The sequence below is a fragment of the Epinephelus lanceolatus genome, chromosome 12 (assembly GCF_041903045.1).
Source record: "Epinephelus lanceolatus isolate andai-2023 chromosome 12, ASM4190304v1, whole genome shotgun sequence".
Lineage (NCBI taxonomy): Eukaryota > Metazoa > Chordata > Actinopteri > Perciformes > Serranidae > Epinephelus > Epinephelus lanceolatus.
The window spans coordinates 18,959,032-18,981,958 of NC_135745.1; the positions used below are offsets into that span (position 1 = coordinate 18,959,032).

Consider the following 22,927-nt stretch of genomic DNA (forward strand, 5'->3'; position numbering starts at 1 on the left):
ATTTCTGCCAATAAATGCCCCCTATATTCCCTAATATATCTTACAGGCAAACCTTTAAATATCTCTGTATTGTTTGGAAAAATGGCAACTGAAGATGGCCAACATGTCCTAAATGCATAAAATACTGCAGAGACAACCATAACAAACCATAACAGAATATGTTCTTAATATTCACCTTAGTATGTAGCTATCTGCACAATACAGATTAAAAACAGCACAATAGCGGCACAGCTTAATAATCGGGGTGGCATCCAAGTTCTGTGCTGCACTGGGCATCTGACAGACTCAGCACATTTGAATAATATCTTGGCACCTCTAATGCCCTAGACATTACCTTTTTTTTCTTGATGATCTCTAATAAAAAAGCATATGGAGTTGAGTCGCTTCCATGCATCCCCTTGATGGCAATTAAAAGGCAGGCATAGAACAACACAGGTACATGACATGACATGACAATAAACATGGTGTACATCCAATAAAAAAAATACTGACATTGCAGATCTTGCTTTGTCAAGGGACCAAAATTTGTCTTATAGTTTTTTAATTTATTTCCTCCAGCCATTCATGCTTCATTTGAATTCTTAAGTAATTATTATTATTCCAAGTATTTATTTCATATCAGGATGCAACAGAGGGACTAGACATATTGTAACATATTGCAGTAGTTTTGGTTGCATAGGAAAACCAGCAGGAATGGACTTGAGTCAAATACATCACTCTCTGTTTAAGTCTGGGGATGGATCCAGTGCAGTGGGCCACATCTTTTAAGCCTTACTTAAGCACTACTGCTCCAGTCTAGGTTTGATTTGGTCTGATCACATTACAGGCAGAGCAAAGACAGTCGTGCCAGACCACAAGAAAAAAGACAGGAGTGCAAAACTTTTCTGCAAGGTCAAGTTGATACTGATACTGTGCAAAACCCGAGACACACCGCAAGAGACGAAGATGATAACACAGGATTGAGTGATACAAGGCAAAGGGTACAGAAAAACAAATCCTGCTGGACCCTTGTATGAAAGCACAGAGCAGTTGGCGTGGTCGGGTGGGGGAATGGGAGGGGTTAGGGTATAATTGAATTACAGTGACCCCATGACAGTACTGTAGGTGAGGTCATGTGCTGAATTAATTCTGTCCCTGACCCCGTCTTCGGCAGGGCAGTGCTTCTTGGCTGCCCCCGAGACCCAAAGGCGCAGCGATGGTGACACATCTCTCTGAGCGCCTTCTCCCAGCCAAAACCGTCATTCAGATTGACAGCCGGGCACAGAGGCCGATGGAGCATCACTTTGTGCAGTGTGCGCTTATTTTTAGTGCAAATGCTAAAGCTCCCTATACTTTGGGACATGCATTTGATGAGCTGCTATTTCTGTTTGTTGGAATCCACTAAAGACAGCAAATGTAAATTGAATCTATATTCTATTTTAAATGAAGCTCTGCACTGCACAGCATGAAAGCGTGTTAACCGCGAATACATTTGAGCAATGTGCGTCAATGTGGTGGGTTAAATTCAACTTTACATTTTACAGTCAGTCCCTTTAAATGAGGAGAACGTTCACAAAAGGGCTGTATTTATTCAACTGATCGCTAGGTTAGGTACAGTAATAGACTAGAAATCACTCTAAGAAAACTTGCTTTTAACCTCCCATTGTGTGTATATTTCACTATATGTGGAGCAAATGAGGGGCTTAAATGCTCTTACTGTCAAAATACTTATGAAGCTTAAGGTATTATCAGATTGTACAGGAACCAAGGCAGGACTTCACAGGTGAAAAAGGTTACTTACTGTCTGCCTGAGAGGAGCACACTATGCAGCTGAGTAGAAGCAGGAACAGCAACGCCCCTCTGGGCAGGAGGGGCACTGCCAGGTGAATATTAGGCACCATGTTCCAAGTTGGCACTGCTCCCTCCTCAGTCCCCTGCTAGACACGTCCCACTCTGACAGGATCAAAGACTAACACCTGGGAGAGAAAAACACATGCAGAACAGGAGTACAGAAACATTAGTATTCAAACCCACTATATATTTGCATATATTTGAATGAGCATAATAACAGTGTAAAGCAGAAATATCAAAAGCAAGTAGCACAGCAGAACCAAAGGAGACATAAATTGTGTATACTTGTAAGAAACCCTAACCCTAACACTTGTAAGAAAACAACAGCACGCAACATTGCAGATCTTTGGTCTTGATCAACAAGGCGCCCAATACCCACAACAAAATCCTGCTCGGGGCAGGGGAAAACACAAGTGAAGTGAGCGTCTGTAGCACGCAAACTACATCAGCAGAAGAGTCAGGAAGCAAATGCAGTACAGTGCAACACAGAGAAATCATGGGAAGAAATAACGAGAACAAAGGGGAGGTCAGGACGCAGGATTAAGCTTCTCAGCTCTCCTCTCACAATGGGGATCAGTTAAAAACCCAGAGGACCTCCTAAACAGTACTCCCAAAGGAGCGCCACCCACTTAATGTTCCCCATTAAGAAATTGAAACTGTGTCTTCCAGATGGGCTCAAATCACACAAAGTGCCATGATCTCATATTATGAGAACATGCATACATATATAAACATTTAGCATACGACGCACACCCCCAAGGGGGACATGGTTGGTCAACAAAGCAGCAGCAGGTGTACCACAAATTAACCATAATTAACCGAACAATAAAACAGAAAGCGTTGCTTCATCGTCTTAAGTAGTGGGCGGAGACACGGAAACAGAGGCTGTCACGGAAAAATTAAACCACCCAAGCATTGATTCTTTGTCTTTTCAGGAATTAGATTTAGTGTAGGAAATGACTAAGCCGGCTGATAAGATTCTGATATATGACCTTAAGTTTGTTATAGCCTGCAGTTTTGCTGTCTAATGCTATTATAAACAAAGTAACTGTGTATCCCCATAAATTGAGCTAACTAAATTTCTTATCCCTACACTCTTGCCCATGGCCATCTGTGATGAGTAATCATAACGCTGTAAAGCAGACCACAATATGGTAAGGATAGATATCTCTCTTTTGATGGAATTAAAGCAGTATCTCCAAAGGACTTCAGAAAAGATGAACCAAAATGAGAAAAGTTTTAAAAGTTTTAAAGTAAGCCTACTTTTGTCTTCAAGGGCTCCCTGACAATGATTCTGTATAAAGCTTTTACAAGAGGGCTATTGGAATTGAATTGAAAACTTTCTCAGCTCGTCTGTTCAGTCTCAATGCTGAGTTTATAGTGGCAGCTAAACAATACTGATTGCTGATATTTGTGAAAAGAGAAAGAGAGCTGCTCACAATGTGGAATATCTTGAGGCTTGCTGGGTGGCCGGTCAGCTTTAGTCTATTCAGTTCAGCTAAATAAGTTAGAGTGTCAGGAACACAATGCCTCCAGTATCTTGTGGGAAAAAAAACCTTTCCATTCTTAAGCCTGTGGAGGTGTTGAGCAGCCCATTACTCATGTGGCTATTTCAATGCGTGTGGAAACACTGAAAAAAAACGCACACACCGGGCACCTCTTTGACCACCCTCTTTGTGAAACAAGACCAAGGAAAACACTCCGCTAGGCAGAGATCTTAGGAAAGCAAAATTTCAAGAGTTTCCTTTTCTTCAACCGAGCTCTGCTTTAACCTCTTCCGACAAGTCACTTGGCAAAGGAAAAGACAAGCATGGCTGAGTAAAATGATGTGAAGGAATGCTATGTATGAGTCACGGCACTGGTGCCTCACCTGGGCACGGTTGCAGACAGGTATCATTGACGGCCGAGCTCTTCCTCACCGTTTGTCACTTACAGGAATGTGCCTCTAGGCTTTCATGTCTACTAAACTAATTTCCAATGCAGCACACCTTGCATCTAAGGTATTTCCAAACACTATGTGCAGCCAAGACCATCTATCGTCAGTGAAAGTTCAAGCTGTGATCATATCAAGCTGTATCATACTCCTTCCTGCGTGTGGATTTTTGAGAAATGGTGCAGCTAAAATAGATTTACACCTCTGGTAAGGGAGATTCCCCTTATGTCTTCACCTTCACTGCTAATGAGAAAGCAGCTCATTGTTGGTGTGTTAAGCTGTAGCAGTCTGGAGAAGAAAAGATACACAAATAAACTGCTCGGGGTGCCAAAGAACTGGATCACACCCCCACTCAGCAGCAAGAATTAAAGACATTTAGGCCCCAACTTAATACCCCAAGTTAGCTTTGCAAAATGAGTCTAACTCACATCAAGTTTGTTGGCTGACAAATTTGTTTTGACACTCATTTTTATGTACGCCAGCGTTGCGTTGGTTCATGTTGGTGGGTAGAGTGAGTGAGAGAGGCTGATAGAGTTGGCTAGTCGCCGTGCTCCAAACCCTTGGCGGTGGAGGGATATCTTTTACAGCAGATGCCAGGGAGAGGCAGATGCTTTTCATCTTCAATGAGACAAATTCCTAGAGCGAGGTTTATTCTTTATTTATATAGCTGCTTATTTATCCCAGTGCAGCTTGGTGCCTCCCAGCTGCACACAAATACTATGGGACAACATTTGCCACTATGTACATTTGTGCCGTGGCGGTAGTGCTCCTTACAGAAGGACAGGGCATCAACATGGAAATGGTGCAGTGTGATCCAAAATCTGAGCAAGTGGCTCAGCACACAGGAAGACATTGTTTGCTACTATGTGGGAGAGCGAGAGAAAAACAATAAGAACATGTAGGGGTGGATGTCTGCCCTTGTGAGATTGCATGTGAATCCATCTGTCTTGGTAATGATTTAATTCTGAAGCCTGGTTAGTAGTGCAAGAGTGAGACGGGAAAGTGTGTGTGAGAATGAGGAGTTAGCACTGCATAATCACAGCTAAAATGATGATCAAGATTATTTCACAAGAAATTGAGATCCTAATTAATAATCACAGTAATTAGTTAGGATGAATTCAGGAGCTAAATTGTTTTACAGCTGAGTAGATTTTCTAAATTATTACAGTTTGAAACTGCAGTGCACAAACTCATGTTTCATAAAGGAGTATGTCACAACATATACCAAAGTTCTAAAGCGAATGGTAAGTGTATTAAATTATGGCTTTCTAGCAACAAAATGTTAACTGAATTTAATTACCAGACAATTCTGAGAATAGAGATTTCGGGTACAACTCCACTTATTTCCAAGTTGCATGAAGAAGGAAAAAAGTCTGAAGAGGACAAAACTCTATCAACATTTGTAGTATAAAGAACTATCTCTGTTGCCTTCTTATTAGCAGTTTTCTAGGATTTCATTTTGTCCTAAACAGTCAGAATAACTAGTTTATGAAGAATAGAATTTAATGCCCTGATTAGGGGTGTCAGTTTCATATTTTGCTTTTGATAGCATGACACACATAAATCTGTGATTAACTGGTAAAGTTTCAAGAAAACAAAACAAAACAAAACAAAACAAAACAAGAAATGACGTCAAATACAAGAGGCCTTCCTTTTTAGACCACTGCTCCACTGACTCGTTGAATTTTAGCACTTGAATTTTAAGCACTATCCATATAAAGGTGGTGAAATTTTAATATTTTGTGATGTTAATGTCGTTTATTTTACCTCAGTTGGCTTTGCTGACAGCTGGCTAGCCACCTTAACATGTCTAAACATAATGCCCACTGCCTGCCCTCCGGTCTCCACTGGTTAGCCTTGGCTGCACTGCGCACCACCCGGGTCAAGTTGGAGCTAGCTAGTGGCGCAGCTCATTCACGATTACCGCCATTTGCTGCCATTGCTACAAAAACATGGTGGCTAGTCTCCTGTCTCCCCCCAGGTCCAGATGAGTACACTGCTTTCCTTTGATTGTCAACTATGTTAGCATCACTAGCTGTGCTAACACTGCTAACTGTGCTAACAGTGATGGTTATCAATGCTAAAATGGTTGACAACCGTAACCTGAAGAGCAGCAAAGTTAACCCATAGACTGACATGCACAACAGCTCAAAAATATTTTCGGTGGTTAACTGATCGACGGTTAACCGTTGATATCCCTAGTCCTGATACAGGAAAACAACAGACAAGACAAAGTCAAAGTTCCCTCCACCTCATTATCACTTATAACCTGAAGACACAAAGCAAAGGCTGTGTTTAATAAATTAAAGCTCCAAGCTCCCTTGGCTGATCAGCTAATGTTTAGGAAGAGCTATTCATTATGGTGCAGCATTGGGTCTTGTGTCCAATTTGTCAAGATGTCAAGATCATGTCTCCTATATATGGGGAGTATGCTCTATGATGGCAACATTTTATCTTAAGACACAGATACTATGAAGAGAGAACAGAGGGTAATTAAATTGATAATGAAGTTGCAATAACCCTAACCAACAAGCCACTCGTCACGGTATCTACTCTTTTAAGTCCTTTAAGAGAAGGCTTTGGAGTTTTGAGAGTCTGGGGAGTTCTCAGTAATGCAGAGCGTGTATAGTATATATATGCACTGTATTATAGGCAGTCAACAAAGAGGTTTAGTGGAGTAATTAAGTGAACGTTGGGTTGGGAACATCTCAAACGGTAAACTGCAGAGAACAAAAGAGGTTTTGAGCGAGTACAGTGGGGAGAGGAACACAACAAATAATACACACCTATCTTGTTTGCCTGTTTGCCACCCACATCAGGTGCCTGTCATTCAAGTCATTACCCCCAGTGTGTGTTTGTGTGTGTGTGGTAAGGGAGTGGCCACCCATACAGAATTGGTAGTCTGCAAACAGACAATGACGAGATGAAACGAGACACAGCTGTGCAGAGAGAGTGCAGAGGCTGAGTAAACACTACTATTACACTAACTACAGGTAGCATCTCTGCTCTCCATCGTTTCCATCCCTCCTACTCATGTTCTCTCTTTTTCTCCATCTCTGTTTAATGGGTCATCCTGAGAGTGGGGGGGGCTGGGTGGGACAGCTGAGATATATGGCTAGCAGTGTGGGGAGCTAATCATGGCCGTCTCTGGAGGTGATAAACCCAGACCAGAGAGGTTTGTGTTGGCGCAGCCTGCAACGGCTCCATAAACACAGTTACAAGCTGAATTTCGACAGCAGTGTTTTGGCCCCTGATTAGTTTTCCATGCCCTAGAAGGCTAACCCTCACAAGATCTGTGCTCCTTTTATACCTCTGCGGTGAACACGCACCACACGACCCCAGGAGAATTACTGCAAGCCGACGAACCCTGTATTGTAAAATGAAAGTGTAAAGTAACAAAATTAGGTTTTCCCTCCAACACTGAAAGCTTTTCTGTATACACAGACTTGATGGTGCATGTCTATTTTACAGGGCTGCGACAAGGCCCTGCATTGAAATTCACCTAACAAAGGGTAATGTCCTGTGACCTATCAGGTTTTACAGCACTTTTGTTTACAAGCTGATTCCACAGAGTTAATTGTTAACGCCTTTCTGCTGAGACTGAAAGACACCTATCACGGATAAATGCACTTCCTTAAGTTGCGCAATAGAAAGTAAGGAGCACTGATAATGCTGACCTACAATGAAGGCACTCATGTAATAAAACATGAGTCAAGTGTCTGCTTGTGAGGATGACTCAAAGAAATCCATCAGGCAGTTCATTTTAGACACTTCAATAATGACGTATTAAAATACTACATCCGGTGAAATATATGCAGACATTTACAACATATGACACAGTCTCCATGATGCATTGCGATGTAATCGGTGACGCATGAGGGCTGGACTTCATGTACCAGACCCCTGATGATGTCCCGAGGGACTAACTTGCCTCTCAACAGAATGCAAAGACCATCGCATATTTGCTTCGCCCATATGATACAATGTCGATTGGCATTTAGTCTGGGTGAGTGAACATTTAACAAAACTCAAGCACCTCCATAAATTGCCACTGAAGTGGGGATTTACAATCACCTCTGGGGGGCTACCAATCTTTTCGGCTGCAAATCAATCTTGGAATGAAAGGTGATATGTATTACACTGATATGTATTACGCAGAGTAGAAGAGACATACCAGAGTGCCACTTCCATTTGAATTTATTGGAGAGTGATTATTGGCGTTGTCGAGCTGCAGAGCAAGGAGAAAATGGCTTGCACTACAAAGTGCTGGGCAAAGGGCCTGCAATAAATCAAAAAGCAGCCTCAATGTAAAACAGACATTCATCAAATAAAAGCAATGCTGTGCATACCTGAAACAATTGAGTGGATGAAACAGCTTTCTCTGAAGTAGCACCAACCGTCAAAGCCATATTTACAGAATACAAACCAGTTAAGGTAGAAAATTTAAATGGAATATTCATAAAATCATATAGTCTCAACAATACAAAGCAGGACACATCTTTCATTTCTTAAACCATACTTTTACGTTCATGACTTCTTTTGTTCATTCATTTCATCTCCTTTGTTAACATCCTAGCACTCTGATCTTGATTTTGACAGTGATATTAATTATCATGGGTATTAAAGGTCCAGTGTGTTGGATTAAGGAGGATTTATTGGCAGAAATTGAATAAAATGTAATTTTTTCTTGAGTGTGTAATCCCCTGAAAATAAGAATCGACATATTTTCATTAACTTTGACCCGTGTTGCACTGCCATGTTTCTACACTAGCCGAGAACAAACAAACCAAACACTGGTTCTAGATAGAGCCACTCGTGTTTTTGCGTTAGTCACCATGGCTAGCAACCCCTCCATGACAAGCCGCACAACATTGAGAAAAACATCTATTTTTTACCTGGAATTGCTGTAATCAGTGTTTTTACTGGTTTACATGTACAAGTCTGTTTGTTTTGGTGAGGGATAGACCTCTGCAGATATTTCGGCTCCTGGTAAAAAAAAAAAACTCTGAACAACTAGATCTTAAGTTATCCAAGAAAAAAGGTGCGCACACATTAGCAGGAGCTGAGCTAGTGGCCTTTCTGCGATGAGCCTTAAAGTGCCAGTGAAACACTGATTCGTAACATTTTAATCATCTGGTCAGTTTGTATTAGTGAGGAGGAGACCTCTGTGGACATTCTGGCTCCTGGTAAAAACCTCCTGAACAATGAACACTAAAGGAATCCAGACTGGGAGTTTATGCTTGGCACATGGGAGGAATTTCAGCTGGTGGCAATCTGCAATTGTTACTGCTAAATGCCACAAAATGCAACACAATGCTCCTTTAAATTTATGATGAACATAATTTTGCTTATAAATTACTGCTGTTTCCCTTTCTCCTACTAAAATGTTCTTTGCTTTTATCTCTGTTGATTGTGTGACATCACTGTTTTAAATGGTATATAAATAAAACATCTTATTGTTGTTGTTCTGGACAACCTCAAAGGTAGAGCCTAAATAAAAACTAATGGAGAATGATAAAATAACAAACCTTCGTATTCAATTCAGGGTCTCTAAAAATTTACTCAGCCAACAGCCTTGCCCTAGTTACCCTTGTAAGAATGAAAAAAAGTTTTAATATTTGCGCTTGTTTACATTTGAGAGAGTTCTACAAATGAATTACTGCATAATTAAGAATGATTCTGTGCTATGGCCAAACATTAAATTAGCAATATAAACTGAGACACATTCTCAACAGCAGATGTGCATATATATCAAAAGGAAATTCACACTGTCAAGCAAGAAAGATGGGAAAGACGTCACCACTTGACGGTTTGCTTGTGGACAGATGGTGCCATAAAATGACTAGGCAGGCAGCACAGAAGGCATGGACTACCCCCTCCTCCTCCCCTAACACCACGACTTCAGCTACCCACCCCCACCACCCCCTGGGCAGAAAGCCTTGTCTCCGCCAGGAAAAGACAAACAGAGTGAAGGCATGTGAGCAGAAAGTCTGGCAAATACAGAGCTCCGTAGATCAATAGATGGCCGAACAGGGCCAGTTGTTTGAGCTCAGCTCAATCCACAAATACACCATGGCTGGATCTTTAGCAACCGGAAAAGGCTGAAATATTTGAAAAATTAAACACTGTAGAGCTACAAAAGAGCATGGAAGAATATGGAATGCAATACAAACTGAAAACAGGCTGTATACACAGGGTTTCTCATTAGTATTGCTCAACAAGGAAAGAAACCTTCCCTTTGTCTCTGGGTTTGAGTGTATTTATTTTCTACAGGTGGAGCTGAGGTGAGGATATTGGGCCTTACTTTGTAAAAGAGGGCAGGAGGGGGGTTTTGAGGGCTTCATACTATTCAGCAGGTGTCTACACTGTTCTAAATCAATTACCTCTAGTGAGTCAGTGCTTAGGGTAGGGGGGTATTGTAAATCAGCTTGGTGTCAGGCCAGATTAGTGACTGTAACGGGCTGAGAGTGATGCTCTTTGGCCAACAAGGACCCTCCATGAGGGTCTACATGGGACCCAAGCTGTGGCCCCAGTACTCAATGACAGAGCAGCAACTCTGGTGATTTTTTTGTCACAGCACTTTATACTAAGGTTGGGATATATATGGAAGTATACTGTTAGACTGGCAGAGAATTCACTATACACTTTCCATCCATTTAATATGCCTGGTAATTGGAGACAATGATGCAAATCAATGAGCAGAACTGCTTTAAGGCAATATTGGATTTTAATGATTTCTTTCATCAATGTAATCAAATGCCTTGATTTGTCAGGTATTTAATTCACCAAATTAGCAAAAACAGAGTCCTGGTACCTATTGGCTGTTTTATCAACAAGTTTATCCATATTGCACACCCAGCCATCGCACGCACATGTACAGTTTTACAGTAATTAGGATTTGCCTACTCATACTAGGAACATTCAAATTGGCAGCGGAAGGATTAGCCAGACTGCTATGCACTGCCTTGGCTACTGGTCAAAATAGTGGTCATTCAGTGGCTGATGGGTACTGGGTGGATGATTTGTGCCTGTCAAACTGCAAGTATGAAAGCAGCCCTTTATCTCACTACATCCTTTTATGCAAATCTAACTCTGAAGAACTGTTGTCAGCAACAATATTCCCTTATCGCCCATCGCTACTAAACACAGAGGTGAGGACATGCAGTTGTAGCCTACGTTCACTTTATGACACAAAAAAATTCCAAAATATTCATATTGCACTGGATGGTTTTGCGCCTGTTTGGCTTCAGTCAGAGCTGAACGCGCGGATGAAACTGTATATTGACACAGTGGTTTTATTATTTCACCCTACAACAGAGCATGTAAAAGACGCAGGGAAAACAACCCTCTGTGGTCCAAGGAACAGAGGAATAAAACCCAGTGTTGACACAGGGAAGGGTTAGACTAACTCGGCAAAGGCTGAGAAAAGCACTTCCTATATAACCAAGCATTTGTGGTGGGAAACAGAAACACTGGACCTGCTGGCGTCTGGGCCGAAGCATAAGGTCCTATTTAGAAAGGAGGACCCCTTGATTAAAAACGTGTTTGGAGGAATCTAAAAAGCACACACAACATATGCTATCATGAAACAAAAAACCTACGTGTTACACAAAGGGAATTCAAGACTCCTGGTCTACCTGAAGCAGTTAAGACCGAACAGATTTAACATGGGTTAGTTGCCACTGCAAATGTGGAAAAAAGAGGATCCCCAAGTCCTAATCCAACTTCTCTCCTGCCTTTTATTCCAGACGGCTATCCTCTCAGCCCCTGTCTAACTAGTGAAAAGAGGCAGAGTCTAATAAGCCATTCTGTCTTTCTGTCAGTCTGTGTTTCTCTCCATTCCCCTGTTTCCTCATCCCCTATCTCTCTCTCTCTCTCTCTCTCTCTCTCTCTCTCTCTGTCCCTGGCCATGTCTCCTTCTCTGTCTCTTTCTCTCTGTCTGAGCCACGAGCCAGTCTGTTGGAGCAGATGGAACCATATATCCCCATTGCTCTCCGGAGGCCTGGGGATTTAAAATGTAAAAGAGATGAGTGGGGAATATGCAGGGCCAAGTCGATAAAGGGCAAGAGAAGCAGGGACTTTCAGCTTAGACCATGTTCATCAAACAAGTACAGTACTTCTAAAAACTATGTTTGTGCTATAGAGTAATGAACTACAAAGATGTAGCCTCTGAACTCACCACGAACCTGGCATGACTGTTCTTACTGAGCGCCTAATCCAATATTTTGTCCTACATGATATGAGCAGAGCAAGCAAATGTATTTCTGCAGTAACAGAGGCAGATGCCCCCAAATGTTCTTGTTCTGTTGATAGAAAATAAATCAACATCATATTGAATCTAGTACATCCTTTATCAAGCCAAAAAACAAAAACATCTGCTTTGCTGATTTAAAAATAAAACCCCATAGAAAGTCAATCTGAAATCATTTTTGATCATTGACTTATTGTTTTAGTAAATCATTGAGAAAATATACCATATGTTTCAAGCTTCTCAAATGTGTGAACTTGTGAACTTTTTTAAACATAACAAGAAATTTTAAAGCAACCCCTTGGCTCTGAAAGATTTTTGATAGGCTCTTTCACCTACTTTCTTACATTTTAGCTAAACACAAAAATCTTGATCAATTCATCAATAACAAACATGTATAATTAGCAACAATAAAATAACACAAGTCAACCCAGTTGGTTACCAACATCATTAGATGCTGATTTATTGTTGGTTTGAAGTTGTGTTGATAACTACTATCCAGCGTTCTCCAAACATCTCATGCTAACGTCATCTTGATGTAGAATGACGACATTTAGTCGTAAGTTATAGAGAACAAAACTGAAGGGAAACATCCTGATGTTAACATCCACACAACTGTAAATTCTAACATTGTAAAGCATTTCAAATACTGTTCAGTCTAACCAAAATTTGACATCTGTTCAACGTCTTTCTGACATCATCCTGAAATCTGGTGCCAGCTAATAAACCAACTGAGGACTGACAGATACCAGCCAAAAACAAACAGGCATTCATTTGGATGTTACTCCTGAGGCATTTTCTTTAAGTTGCATTAGCCGGAAATGTGGAGTCAGACCTGCCTCCCTCTACTCCTCACCTCATGCCACCTTTCAGGTAATGAGAAAGTATCTGGACACTGTATCTGTCGTCTGGGAGAGGATTCTGCTTCGTCCTCCATCTCTGGGTGGCAGGTTGACAGACAGGAAGAGTGAAGAACAACAGGCACACGAGGTTGTGAGCAGTACAATCGATTGCCAGCTGACTAGCGAGGTCCATTATACTGACAGGCCAGAGCCACAACACGACGACTTGCACTCCACCAACGCCCTCATTACTACCTATGAATCTCTCACTGGGACCAATCTCTCTCGCGCTCTACCCGTTTTTGCTCTCTCTCTACAGTACATCTCCCTGGGCAAAGCATAGGACTGAATTTCACTCTGTCAATCTGATGGAAGCGTTTTAAAAGAGGCGAAAGCCACTCTTAAGCCTCGGCACTTGGCTTCATGTACTGGGCAAGCAATGGATACAGAACAAAGATGACATGGGGTAACACACTGTTCTTCAGAGCAATGTTCTTGAGAAAAATGCAGCCTAAATGTACATTTAAGCCAGTGCAATCTTGGAGAAATTTCAACTATCTGCGACGGGAAACCTTTGCCATATTAAACATTTCTCCCACTATCACCCTGTCTTTCAGCCCTGCTATCTGCTCTCCTCGTCCTCTTTCCCTCCAACATCCCCTCTAGTTATTCTGAAATCCTTAGTCCTTGGAAGACTTATTTATACTCTCTCCTCTACCCCACCCCTCTCCCTCACAGTACAGCTGCAGATAGGATTTACCTGCAGCTGAGACAGCCTCCAGACTATCAATTACCACCAGTGTAGAGTCACTGTTGTGCAGCTCAGCTAACAAGACACACACAGCACATACACACAGATCTCTTGGACACATCCAGTTAGAGAAATTCTAAATTGACTGGGAGTCATTGGATTTTACTGACTACTCATATAGTTTGGTGAGAATCCACTTCACCAAAAACAAATAAATAATAAAATCTTGACAAGGGCCCGGATACATCCAATCAAGCCACCTGGAATTTAGATCAAGTGTTCTGTGAAAGAAGAGCAAAAATAGAAGATGCCAGAGATGCTACCTTTAGAAAATAAACTGGAACAATTAATGGAAAAATCTGTAACAGTTAAAAAAAAAAAAATTAATGAAATTTTGAAAAACAAATTAAAGAAGTATTTTACTGCTGTAAAGATGGTCTTTTCATAGTCTATGCATGAAAAAGACACAAACACTTTTTAAATTGGTGCTTTACAACCAGAGAAAACAGAGGAAAAGGGCTGTGGCTTTTGCTCAGGAGGTAGAAAACCTAAAACTACCAGAATGCATTGCACTACACCGGATCACAAAACACTCCCGCTGGTGGGTGATGTAATGCGAGCTTGCCCGTTTTGTCACAGGAAACAATATGGCAGCCGGGTGGTGACAAATGATCTCGATTTACAGTTAAAAGTGAGCTGAAATATTTCTGAAAAACCTTTAGGCGAGAAATAGGCAATGCATTATTACAATCTTGGTTCTTATTTGATTGGTACTGCTTAGTTTTACCATTTGATCTCAGTATTTCCAGCCTACGTTTTTATAATACAGGAAACAGTGTGGCACCCACTTCCTGTTGACAAATTCTTGCACTAGAATATGTTTCTGAAGACACTGTAGGCGAGAATAGGCAATACAGCAACAGATTTCTCTGTTTGTATTTGGTTTGTATGCAAAACTGCGAAACTGCAATCCGTTGTTCAAGCAACAGTCCTAGAGCCAGCAAATATGCAAAGTATCCCTTTAAGAGCCCTAAGTAACAGCAGAGCTAGTGCTAAGACTGAATAATATATACTACATATGTTGTTCACAGATGTGTGGGTAAAAGTGTCGTGCTTGCATTTTCAAATGATGACAAAGTCAAACAAAAAAAAGAGCACAAACACGCAAAACTAGGAGCCCTCACTACAGTCCATTTGTATAGTTGTGATGTTTGACCAGTCCGTGATGTGCTGAAAACAGAAATCTCACCAAACTCTTCCTGACGTGTCATCTCAGTCTCTGACAACGATTAGACTGAACACCAGGCCGTTACACATATACAGAGACATGCAGGGACAGGACCTGTCACTCACACCACCTGATCCACCCTGACACCTAAAGTGCCTCTGTCAGGTCAGCAAATGAAAAGCCATCACAGCCAATGTTGCAGTCATCAAGCTGAAGTTATTCCATAGACTGGTTAAATGCTATCTTGCCAGCTCCTGTTAAACTTTGTTGAGTGTGTTTGGGCTCAGGGCGTCAGTTTTTGATTCCCTGGCTTAGTGGTTTGTTTATGCACCATCACAGGAGCTGGACAACCCTCCAGGAAACAGAACTCACGTAGGGGGCATAGGCTAACACGCCCCAATAAAACTCTTATGAGGATTACAGCCTGCAATCTAGCAATGCTCTGTCACGTAGTCAGTCCATACAGCCCAGTGTAAGCCTGTGAAGAAAGATCAGAGGAAGTGAATTCCTTTTAAGTGAGCCATCATGTCTAGCCGTGGCAGTACTGCAGTGATCATTAGGATAACATATTCGGGTCAAAAAGGTAATGAATGTGCATTAACAATGGACTGTACGGTAACACTCGGAAACACGGAAAGTACAATACATTCACAACTCGCCATCAACCCATTAAAACCATTAACCTCATAAAATACTGACCAAGGGTTATTTTTTTTCATGCAATGGCCAACATGTGGAAAAATGTACAATGCATTATTTACCTCATACATAAAATCCGCCTTACAAGCTTAAAGGCATTTCCATGGTTTAACTGTCTATCTTAAACAGAGTTTCCAAGCATGAGACGCAAAGGGGCTTTCCTATGAGCTATAAAGAGGAAACTGGTTATCCCTTGACTTCCCCTCTCCTCAACCAGTCCTCTTGTCTGACTGTCAGCCTAGGCAGCCAAGTCTCCCATGTTTACTAATGTAGAAGCAACCCCTTTATCAGGGAAGAGATTTGTAGGGAAGAGGCAGGGGATTAGCCATCAAATTACCAGGCAGACAGCATCCCTGCTCCAGGGTTGTGAAGCGGTAATCTCTGAGGCTGAAGGGGGAGATCCAGATAAAGGTTTGGGATTGGTGCTGTGGAACTACAAACTCCAAACTGTGCATAAGTAAAATATGAAAGTGTGTTTCAGGGAGCTATTTTTTCCAAGCAAGCTCCCCCTTTCTTTTTTTTTGTGGTACCTACTATTATAGGACCATACCAAATTATATAGTATTCCCCATGTTGTTAGGCTATGTGGTATTATTACATAGCCCGACACCCCCACAGTGCAAGACTTTTGATCGGTGAAAGCTCTCAAACAGGAATGCTGTAGCTAGGCAGAGCTTGTGGAATTAGATTTCAGTGGCCTTGCCCGTGGTTCTTGCATTGTCACCCCGCTGCCCTCCCTTAAACAAGCAGCGCTCTCCTCAGAGAATACCCCCTGGGCACAGGAATGTTTCATCAACGCCTCAGCCCCCAGCATCCTTACAGGGCCACAGTGGGCCAACAGGCGCTGCACAGGCAGGCTATAAATAAGTCAGGCATTATAATGAAACTAAATGAATCTCCATCCATCTTCCCAAAACAAGCCAGGGACCAAAGAGTTCTGCAGGAAGAAGAGTCATTGCCTGCATTTGAGGATGAACCACAAGATGAACAAAAGCCAAACTGATGCTAAAGGCACCAAAACGTGAAACACGCAGGCTATACTCTCAGATGCTAGTAGCATGAGAATGTCCGAGTCTGTGTATGGGTAGCCAAGGCTGCGAAGACTAATAATTCAGTTATATGACATCTTATTGATAGTGAGAGGCCAGTACTACTTGCGGCTATGTGAGATCAGCAGCAGTGGACTGTTGGAAAACAAGTCATAACTTTGGAGGAAGTGACAGGAAGGCTGATAAAGTAATCAAGTAGAATGTCGAGTCTAAGCCAGGCATTTGTAGAAATTGGGAGGCTGAGTAAACAAGGGCGGTGGTGGAGGCAGAGGGATAAATCAGCCACATGACTATACTCCCAGAACCAAGCACCAAATAAATCAAACCTACATTCAATTTTATTTGCTTTACTGCAGTTTAGCATCAGTTATCCCCTCGCACTCAGGAGCAAGGTAAAGCCGCAACCTTTAATTCCCTTTAATGACAGTCCACAGGCAACCGCTCTGACCTTGTCTCTCCGCAGAAAAAAAACTATAGAATTTTTTTTAGCTGGGTATCATACAGTAATTCAGTGATATAACATCAAGGTACCATGCAACACAGCAACATCAGTGATCCCCAGGGGCCTATTTTTCATAAATAGCCTGATGCATGGCAGAATTTATATTTGCCATGGTCACCGTATGTCTCCAACCTGCATCGCTGCACATTTCACATACAAAAGCATAAGCTTTGGCCTTGTCATACATACAGAGTACAAAAAAATGCAGCTGCCCCTGAAAATGGAGGCTGTTTCAATCAATGTGGAGGCGTAATGGGATGATGTGGAATTGAAATGAGTTTTGTGCAAGGGGGGAAATGTCCTCTCCGACAAAGCGGATTTGTGTTCCCATTGAGAAACCCATGGCTGTAATGCATAGAGCTAAGGTTTAAATGATGGCTAGCTATAACTGGGCATAAAATGTAGATAGATACATTTAAAATGCAGAGTAGAATATATAATGTACAAAAGAGTACAGAAGAGGACAGAAGGTAAGAAAAGTGCTGAATATCATCTAAGCCTGGGCACTATGATCCACTTTAATTCACTTTAAAGAGAGCTAAAGTTACACTGAGCTACAATGCACAGAGACTGTGGGTTTTCACAGGACAATTTCTATTTACCACTAATTGGCAACAAAAATAACATCACCTTCTCTAAAATAAAACTGTTTATTTGAATATGATCTTGCGTCAAACCCTTAACATGTACTTAGCAAGCCTGTGTGGATGTCAAAGCTTAGACAGAGACCCAGTTCAATCAAATAAGTTCTCTGCTTGGGGCAACTGAGGAAAAGCGGTCTTGTCAAAACACTGCTGATTTTAGTGGTAAAGAAGCCCTTTTTTCTCAACTTTCTCCTCAGCACCTGTCACAATGAATGAGCGACTGTCTGCAAGAAAGAAGTGTCACAACTGAGACAAAAAAGTGACTATCAGCACAGCTAAGACATCACACAGGCGGTGGCCTCTGATTGACATTGCACATTATGCAGGACATATCTGGCACACTCCCCTCCTAGCTGCATAAACATGTTATTTAGTACAGAACACAGGATTGACAATTAGGCCTTGTCATCATAAAACAACAGCTCACAACCTTGTCACCATCAGGCAACAAATCCTGACACAAAAAACAAATGAGAAACTTCCCTCTGCGTGCATTTTAAAGTCTGACACCTAAGTCAAGTCATGTCAGTTTTATTTATACAGTGCCAAATCAAAACTAAAGTTATCTTCTGACACTTTTTATATAGAGCAGGTGTAGACCATTCACTTCAATTTCCCCGTCGGCAAGCACTTGGCGATGACGGCAAAGAAAGACTTCCTTTTAAAGGTCCAGTGTGTATGGATTTTGTGGGATGTATTGGCAGAACTAGAGCATATTAATAACTATGGTTTAATTAGTGTATAATCCCCTAAAACTAAAAATAAGTACCTTTGTTTTCATGACCTTAGAATGCCATTCATATCTACATACAGAGTGGGTCCTTTACCATGGAGTTTGCCATGTTGTTTCTACAGTAGCCCAGAATGGACAAACCAAACACTGGCTTTAAATAGGGCCATTTGCGCTTTTGCATCGGCCAACATAGTTCACCTACATGCTTGGCATACGAGAGAAGGTTCAGTTGGTTGCAATGTTGCAACCTTACTGCCAGATGCCACTAAATCCTACACACTAGGGTTGTGCCGATGGGCAATCCAATCGCCCACCACGGATAGAAGGGTTGTTTCTTTTGTTGGTTGTGTCTTTTTTAAATGACGATGCAATTGCGAGGTGTGGGGGGGAGACAGCCCGTGTGTGGTGCATGCTGACGAGATCGAGGCTGAACGTGGCTGAGTGAGAGGAGACAGAGGGAGGCTGCTTAGTGAGAGAGCAGAGGGTGGGGGGGGAGATCAACGCCTCCGCCTGCTAGACACGAACGTGCATGTCACGGAGTGGTGAACAAACCAAACAACATGGAATTGAAAATGGTATTGAATCTCGATACTTTTTAAGCAACTGTATGAAAGTTAGAAATTCCAGTATGGTGACACTACTTTTAAAGGGCAAAAATCTCAAACAGAATCAGGCTCTAAGTGGGAAGCCATCTGCTTTAAGTGTTTGCGTTAAGAGAGAGACATACAGAGAGAGAAAGACGCACAGCAAAAGCAACAATAACAACTGTTATAATAAAAGAAATATGATTAACAAAGACAGTATATGATAGTATGTATGTATATAGTAATATATACTATAATATATATAGAATATAATCATAAGTAAGTCTTCACTTAGGGTACAGCATGGGAGCCCTGAACTTCAACGACCCAACAAATGCCAGCAGGTTTTCTGTTGACTTACAGTATGCGTCATAGACAAATGTCTGGTTCCGCTGACACAATCGCCTTCACAGACATTGATCTGTGATTGTAAGCAACCTTTCATGTCCCAACTGGGACTAGAGTGATTAAGCAGATCCATCATGCGTTAACAGGCCATTACACATCACCCAATTCAACGATGATTAGAAATCAAGTTCTATGGAAAAATCCATATGCTCAGCCCATAATTACTTTTGAGGAATCCGATGGGGAGAGAGATTGAATGATTGACTGTTCTGCTCCGAGTCATTTATTGAAAAAGAACGACTTCAGCCATGGTAGTCATTTAAGTGAAGGATATATTTGTGTGTTTAGTCAGGGAATCTAATAAGGAGCAGTGGTATACAAATGGCTGTGGTTATTTCCTAAGGTCACTTAATGTTTCTGTGGAACGTTGCCGGTGACAAAGTGACTGAGGTTAAGTCGTAAAAGAGGAATGAAAGGTCAGTGACCTGCATGGTGGAGGTGAAGGAGGACGACCTACAGGTCATCCGGTGTCGACAGGAGTTGGCTTTGTTTGAACAAATGAGCACGTCCATGACAGTTTTGTGTCTTGTTTGTTTATGCTACTGAGCAGCTGAACAGGCATTTTAACAAACTGTCTGTCTTGAGTTTTGCCTCAAGGTCATTTTTTAATCAAGTCTAAGTTACCACTCAAAGACAAGCATAACAGGGGTTGCAGTCCTGAATCATTAACTAAAAATGAAAAAGATAAGCAATAAATAAATAAGAAGCAAGCTTAGCTTTGGAGCAACTAAGAAAGAAAACACGTTCAGTTCCCGATGCAGTGAGACAGACCTGAGGGGAAGTCTAGCCGTTTCAAAGGCCAAACAAAACGAGACAGACATGTTGTCTACACTGTGTTCTTTGAAAGCTTAAGACAGCTTTGATGGAAAAGAGCAAGTTGCAAAAAGGATATCTTTCCCACTGACATCAGGCTCCTTATATTGAGCAACACATTTATTGTGCAACAACTGTCACATTTATTGTGACCAAGAACAAGATGAACTCAGTCCAAAAGTTTCTCATACAAGTGTATAAAAGTTTTATGTTGTAATAAAAAAAGAAACAAAAGATTTAAGACATAATTACAGCTGAGGGGGCCATTTAAAGTGGGGTATTCTGTGATGACATAAAAGTACCAAAAGTTTTCAAGTGTCTTTAGTTGAGTGTTTCCCAGAAATTTTGCCCAACAAAAGGTATATCTGACAATCACAGTGAGAGAAAAGCGACTTTAAACCTTCAAATTACACTTTAAGACACATGTATTACAGGTTACACTTTGTTAAAAGCCAGGCCAAAAACACTTATGAAAAATCATAGTTTGTGACTTCCAAAAGTTCTCCTCTACAATTATCTTGGATTTCAAAGCCTTTCAGTGTCTCCTTCTAACTGGAATTCTTGTCGCTGAAACTTTACCCTCCAGATTGCCCAGGGAGATAAAGACAACTGGAAAAACAGGTTGTTTGGCCTCAGTGTAGGCCTAATGCAGTAGAACGGCAGGGTGCCTCACCTTAGCAGCGGTAGCTAGGGGACATTCTATGGCCCTTCTATTCAAAGTCCTCTGAATACGTAGGGGAGGGCTTGCACCAGACAGGGCAATTTGCCAAAGAGCCAGCCAATAGAGCTAAGCCAAGACGAGGTTAAACTATTGTTTTGGCTTAACAAGCAAGAGTGAGCAAGGACAAAAGAAGACGGGACAAAAGAATAGTAAGAAAATACCTGACCATTGAAGTGTAACACATCAACTTATTTTGTTACTTTTATTATGAAGATGCAAGATTTAAAAGGGTATATCCCGAGATGAAGCGTAACACATACTTGAACAGGGGCACGAAGACAAATAAAGTTGAGAGTCTCGGACAGCCCAGCCAGTTAGAAAAAAATGCACCTGTGCTTCATCTGTTTTTCTAACTCCTGCTTCCTTCACTGACAACTTATAACAACTCTGTAGCACAAAACTCACACTTACCAATGCATCTCAATTGGGTCCACTTATGAATAATTTCTTTTTTTATTCCTTATTCCAGAGAGTGAGTGTGTATCCAAATCCTAGAGAAGAAAATCCAGCAGTATCCACAAAAGATTATCCCTGAACGATGTCTTGTGAAAAATTCTGCCAGCGAAGTAGTCTCCCAGTTCCTGCTCAGTTATTCCATATACCCCGTTTGCATTAAACCAGAGGAACTGTCTTTTGGATCTCCGGCAATATGTTTCCAGCTGTGGCTATAGAGCAATGTGGTTTTGGGGGAAGAGCGATCCTTCTGAGGCAAAGCTTGTTCACACACTGAGCGGGTGTTCAGGGACTGCCTGGGAGAAGCCAAGCCCACAATGTGATGTCACTGGTGTCAAATTTCAGTGGGAAGAGGGAGGAGGCTGCAGGGCCTTACCTTTTTAACCTTGACCAATGAGAAACAATTTTGTAGTGCACCTGCATGTAGAAAAAAGGTCTGAGGTATGAGTACACGTGATGTTATGTATTCCTGCAGCTGAGAGACTCCATTATGTCTTATCTATTGACCAGCTTCCAGGGGGAGAATGTGACCTAATATACAGGCTTATCCTTAAAGGCAGGCTATCTGGCATGTCCAACATCTCCTGCTCTACTTCTGAATGGAACCCCTGCATATATTTCAAAATCAATTTGCAATGTCATCATCGCTGAAACTAAGGGGTTAACAATGTGTGACACTAAAGAATACTCCCACAGGACTGAGCCAATATATCATGTCCAGTAACATGATTTGTGGATAATGAACTTATTTGAAAAATTATTTGTCCCTCTCTCTCTCTTGCTAAAAAAAAAGGAGGGAGGAAATAAATATGTAAAATGCCCATTCTTAAATCAGCAAGGCGTTGAGTATACACACACAGACACACAAGTCCCAAACACACTGGTTCTCACTCCCTCCGGTCAAACTCTGCTAGCCGTGGAGCTAATCATCCACAACAGATGTTCAGAAATGTTCAGTTGGATTTATGACAGAGCTCAGAGGAACAGCCAAGTCAGCCTCTGGTGCTGTTTTTCTCTTCCGTCCTACAAGGACAAGGGATTGCACTGAGAGAGGATGTCAGCACAACCATTCTCTTCCCCCAAAATTCCCTCGCTCTCCGAGATTCACCATCCGAGACGACAGCGCCTTAATAGATCACAGAGCCTCGGGACCTTGGGGAGAGGTTTGCTCATTTATCCCAATAATACTGTGTGGACTGTAACTTGACTCATCCAGCAATGCTTCAACAATGTTTCGCCCTCGACGTAATGATGGGTTTTTCTATATATCACGGGCATTGCTGACGCTGCAAGCCGTGACCTAGCCCGAGACAAATGCTTTCAGATGAAGCCATATATAATATCATGTCGCATTAATATTTAAACTGTGCATTATAACTATATCATAATATGTTAATACTTTCTGAAAGGGGAAATAAACATGAAGAATTGCCACACTGTTAGCCAGGGTAATTCCAAATAACACAGACAGGGCAGTGCTGTTGTTGAT

The 22,927-nt window shown here is 41.6% G+C and overlaps 1 protein-coding gene across 21 annotated transcripts in view; it reads right to left on the minus strand.

Annotated features, from left to right (window-relative positions):
- Nucleotides 1-22,927, minus strand: part of ptprfb (protein tyrosine phosphatase receptor type Fb) — a 193,427-nt gene that overhangs the window by 125,602 nt on the left and 44,898 nt on the right. For 19 of the 21 annotated variants that reach the window (XM_033650737.2, XM_033650736.2, XM_033650732.2 and 16 more), the window contains exons 1-2: nucleotides 21,397-21,536; nucleotides 1,781-1,955 (exon numbers count right to left, since the gene is read on the minus strand). In XM_033650737.2, coding sequence (XP_033506628.2) covers nucleotides 1,781-1,880 — 100 coding nt within the window. In that variant the 5' untranslated portion in view covers nucleotides 1,881-1,955; nucleotides 21,397-21,536. Of the gene's footprint in view, nucleotides 1-1,780; nucleotides 1,956-21,396; nucleotides 21,537-22,927 lie in introns of those variants that run through there. The other 2 variants (XM_078173083.1, XM_078173079.1) reach the window with 1 other exon arrangement.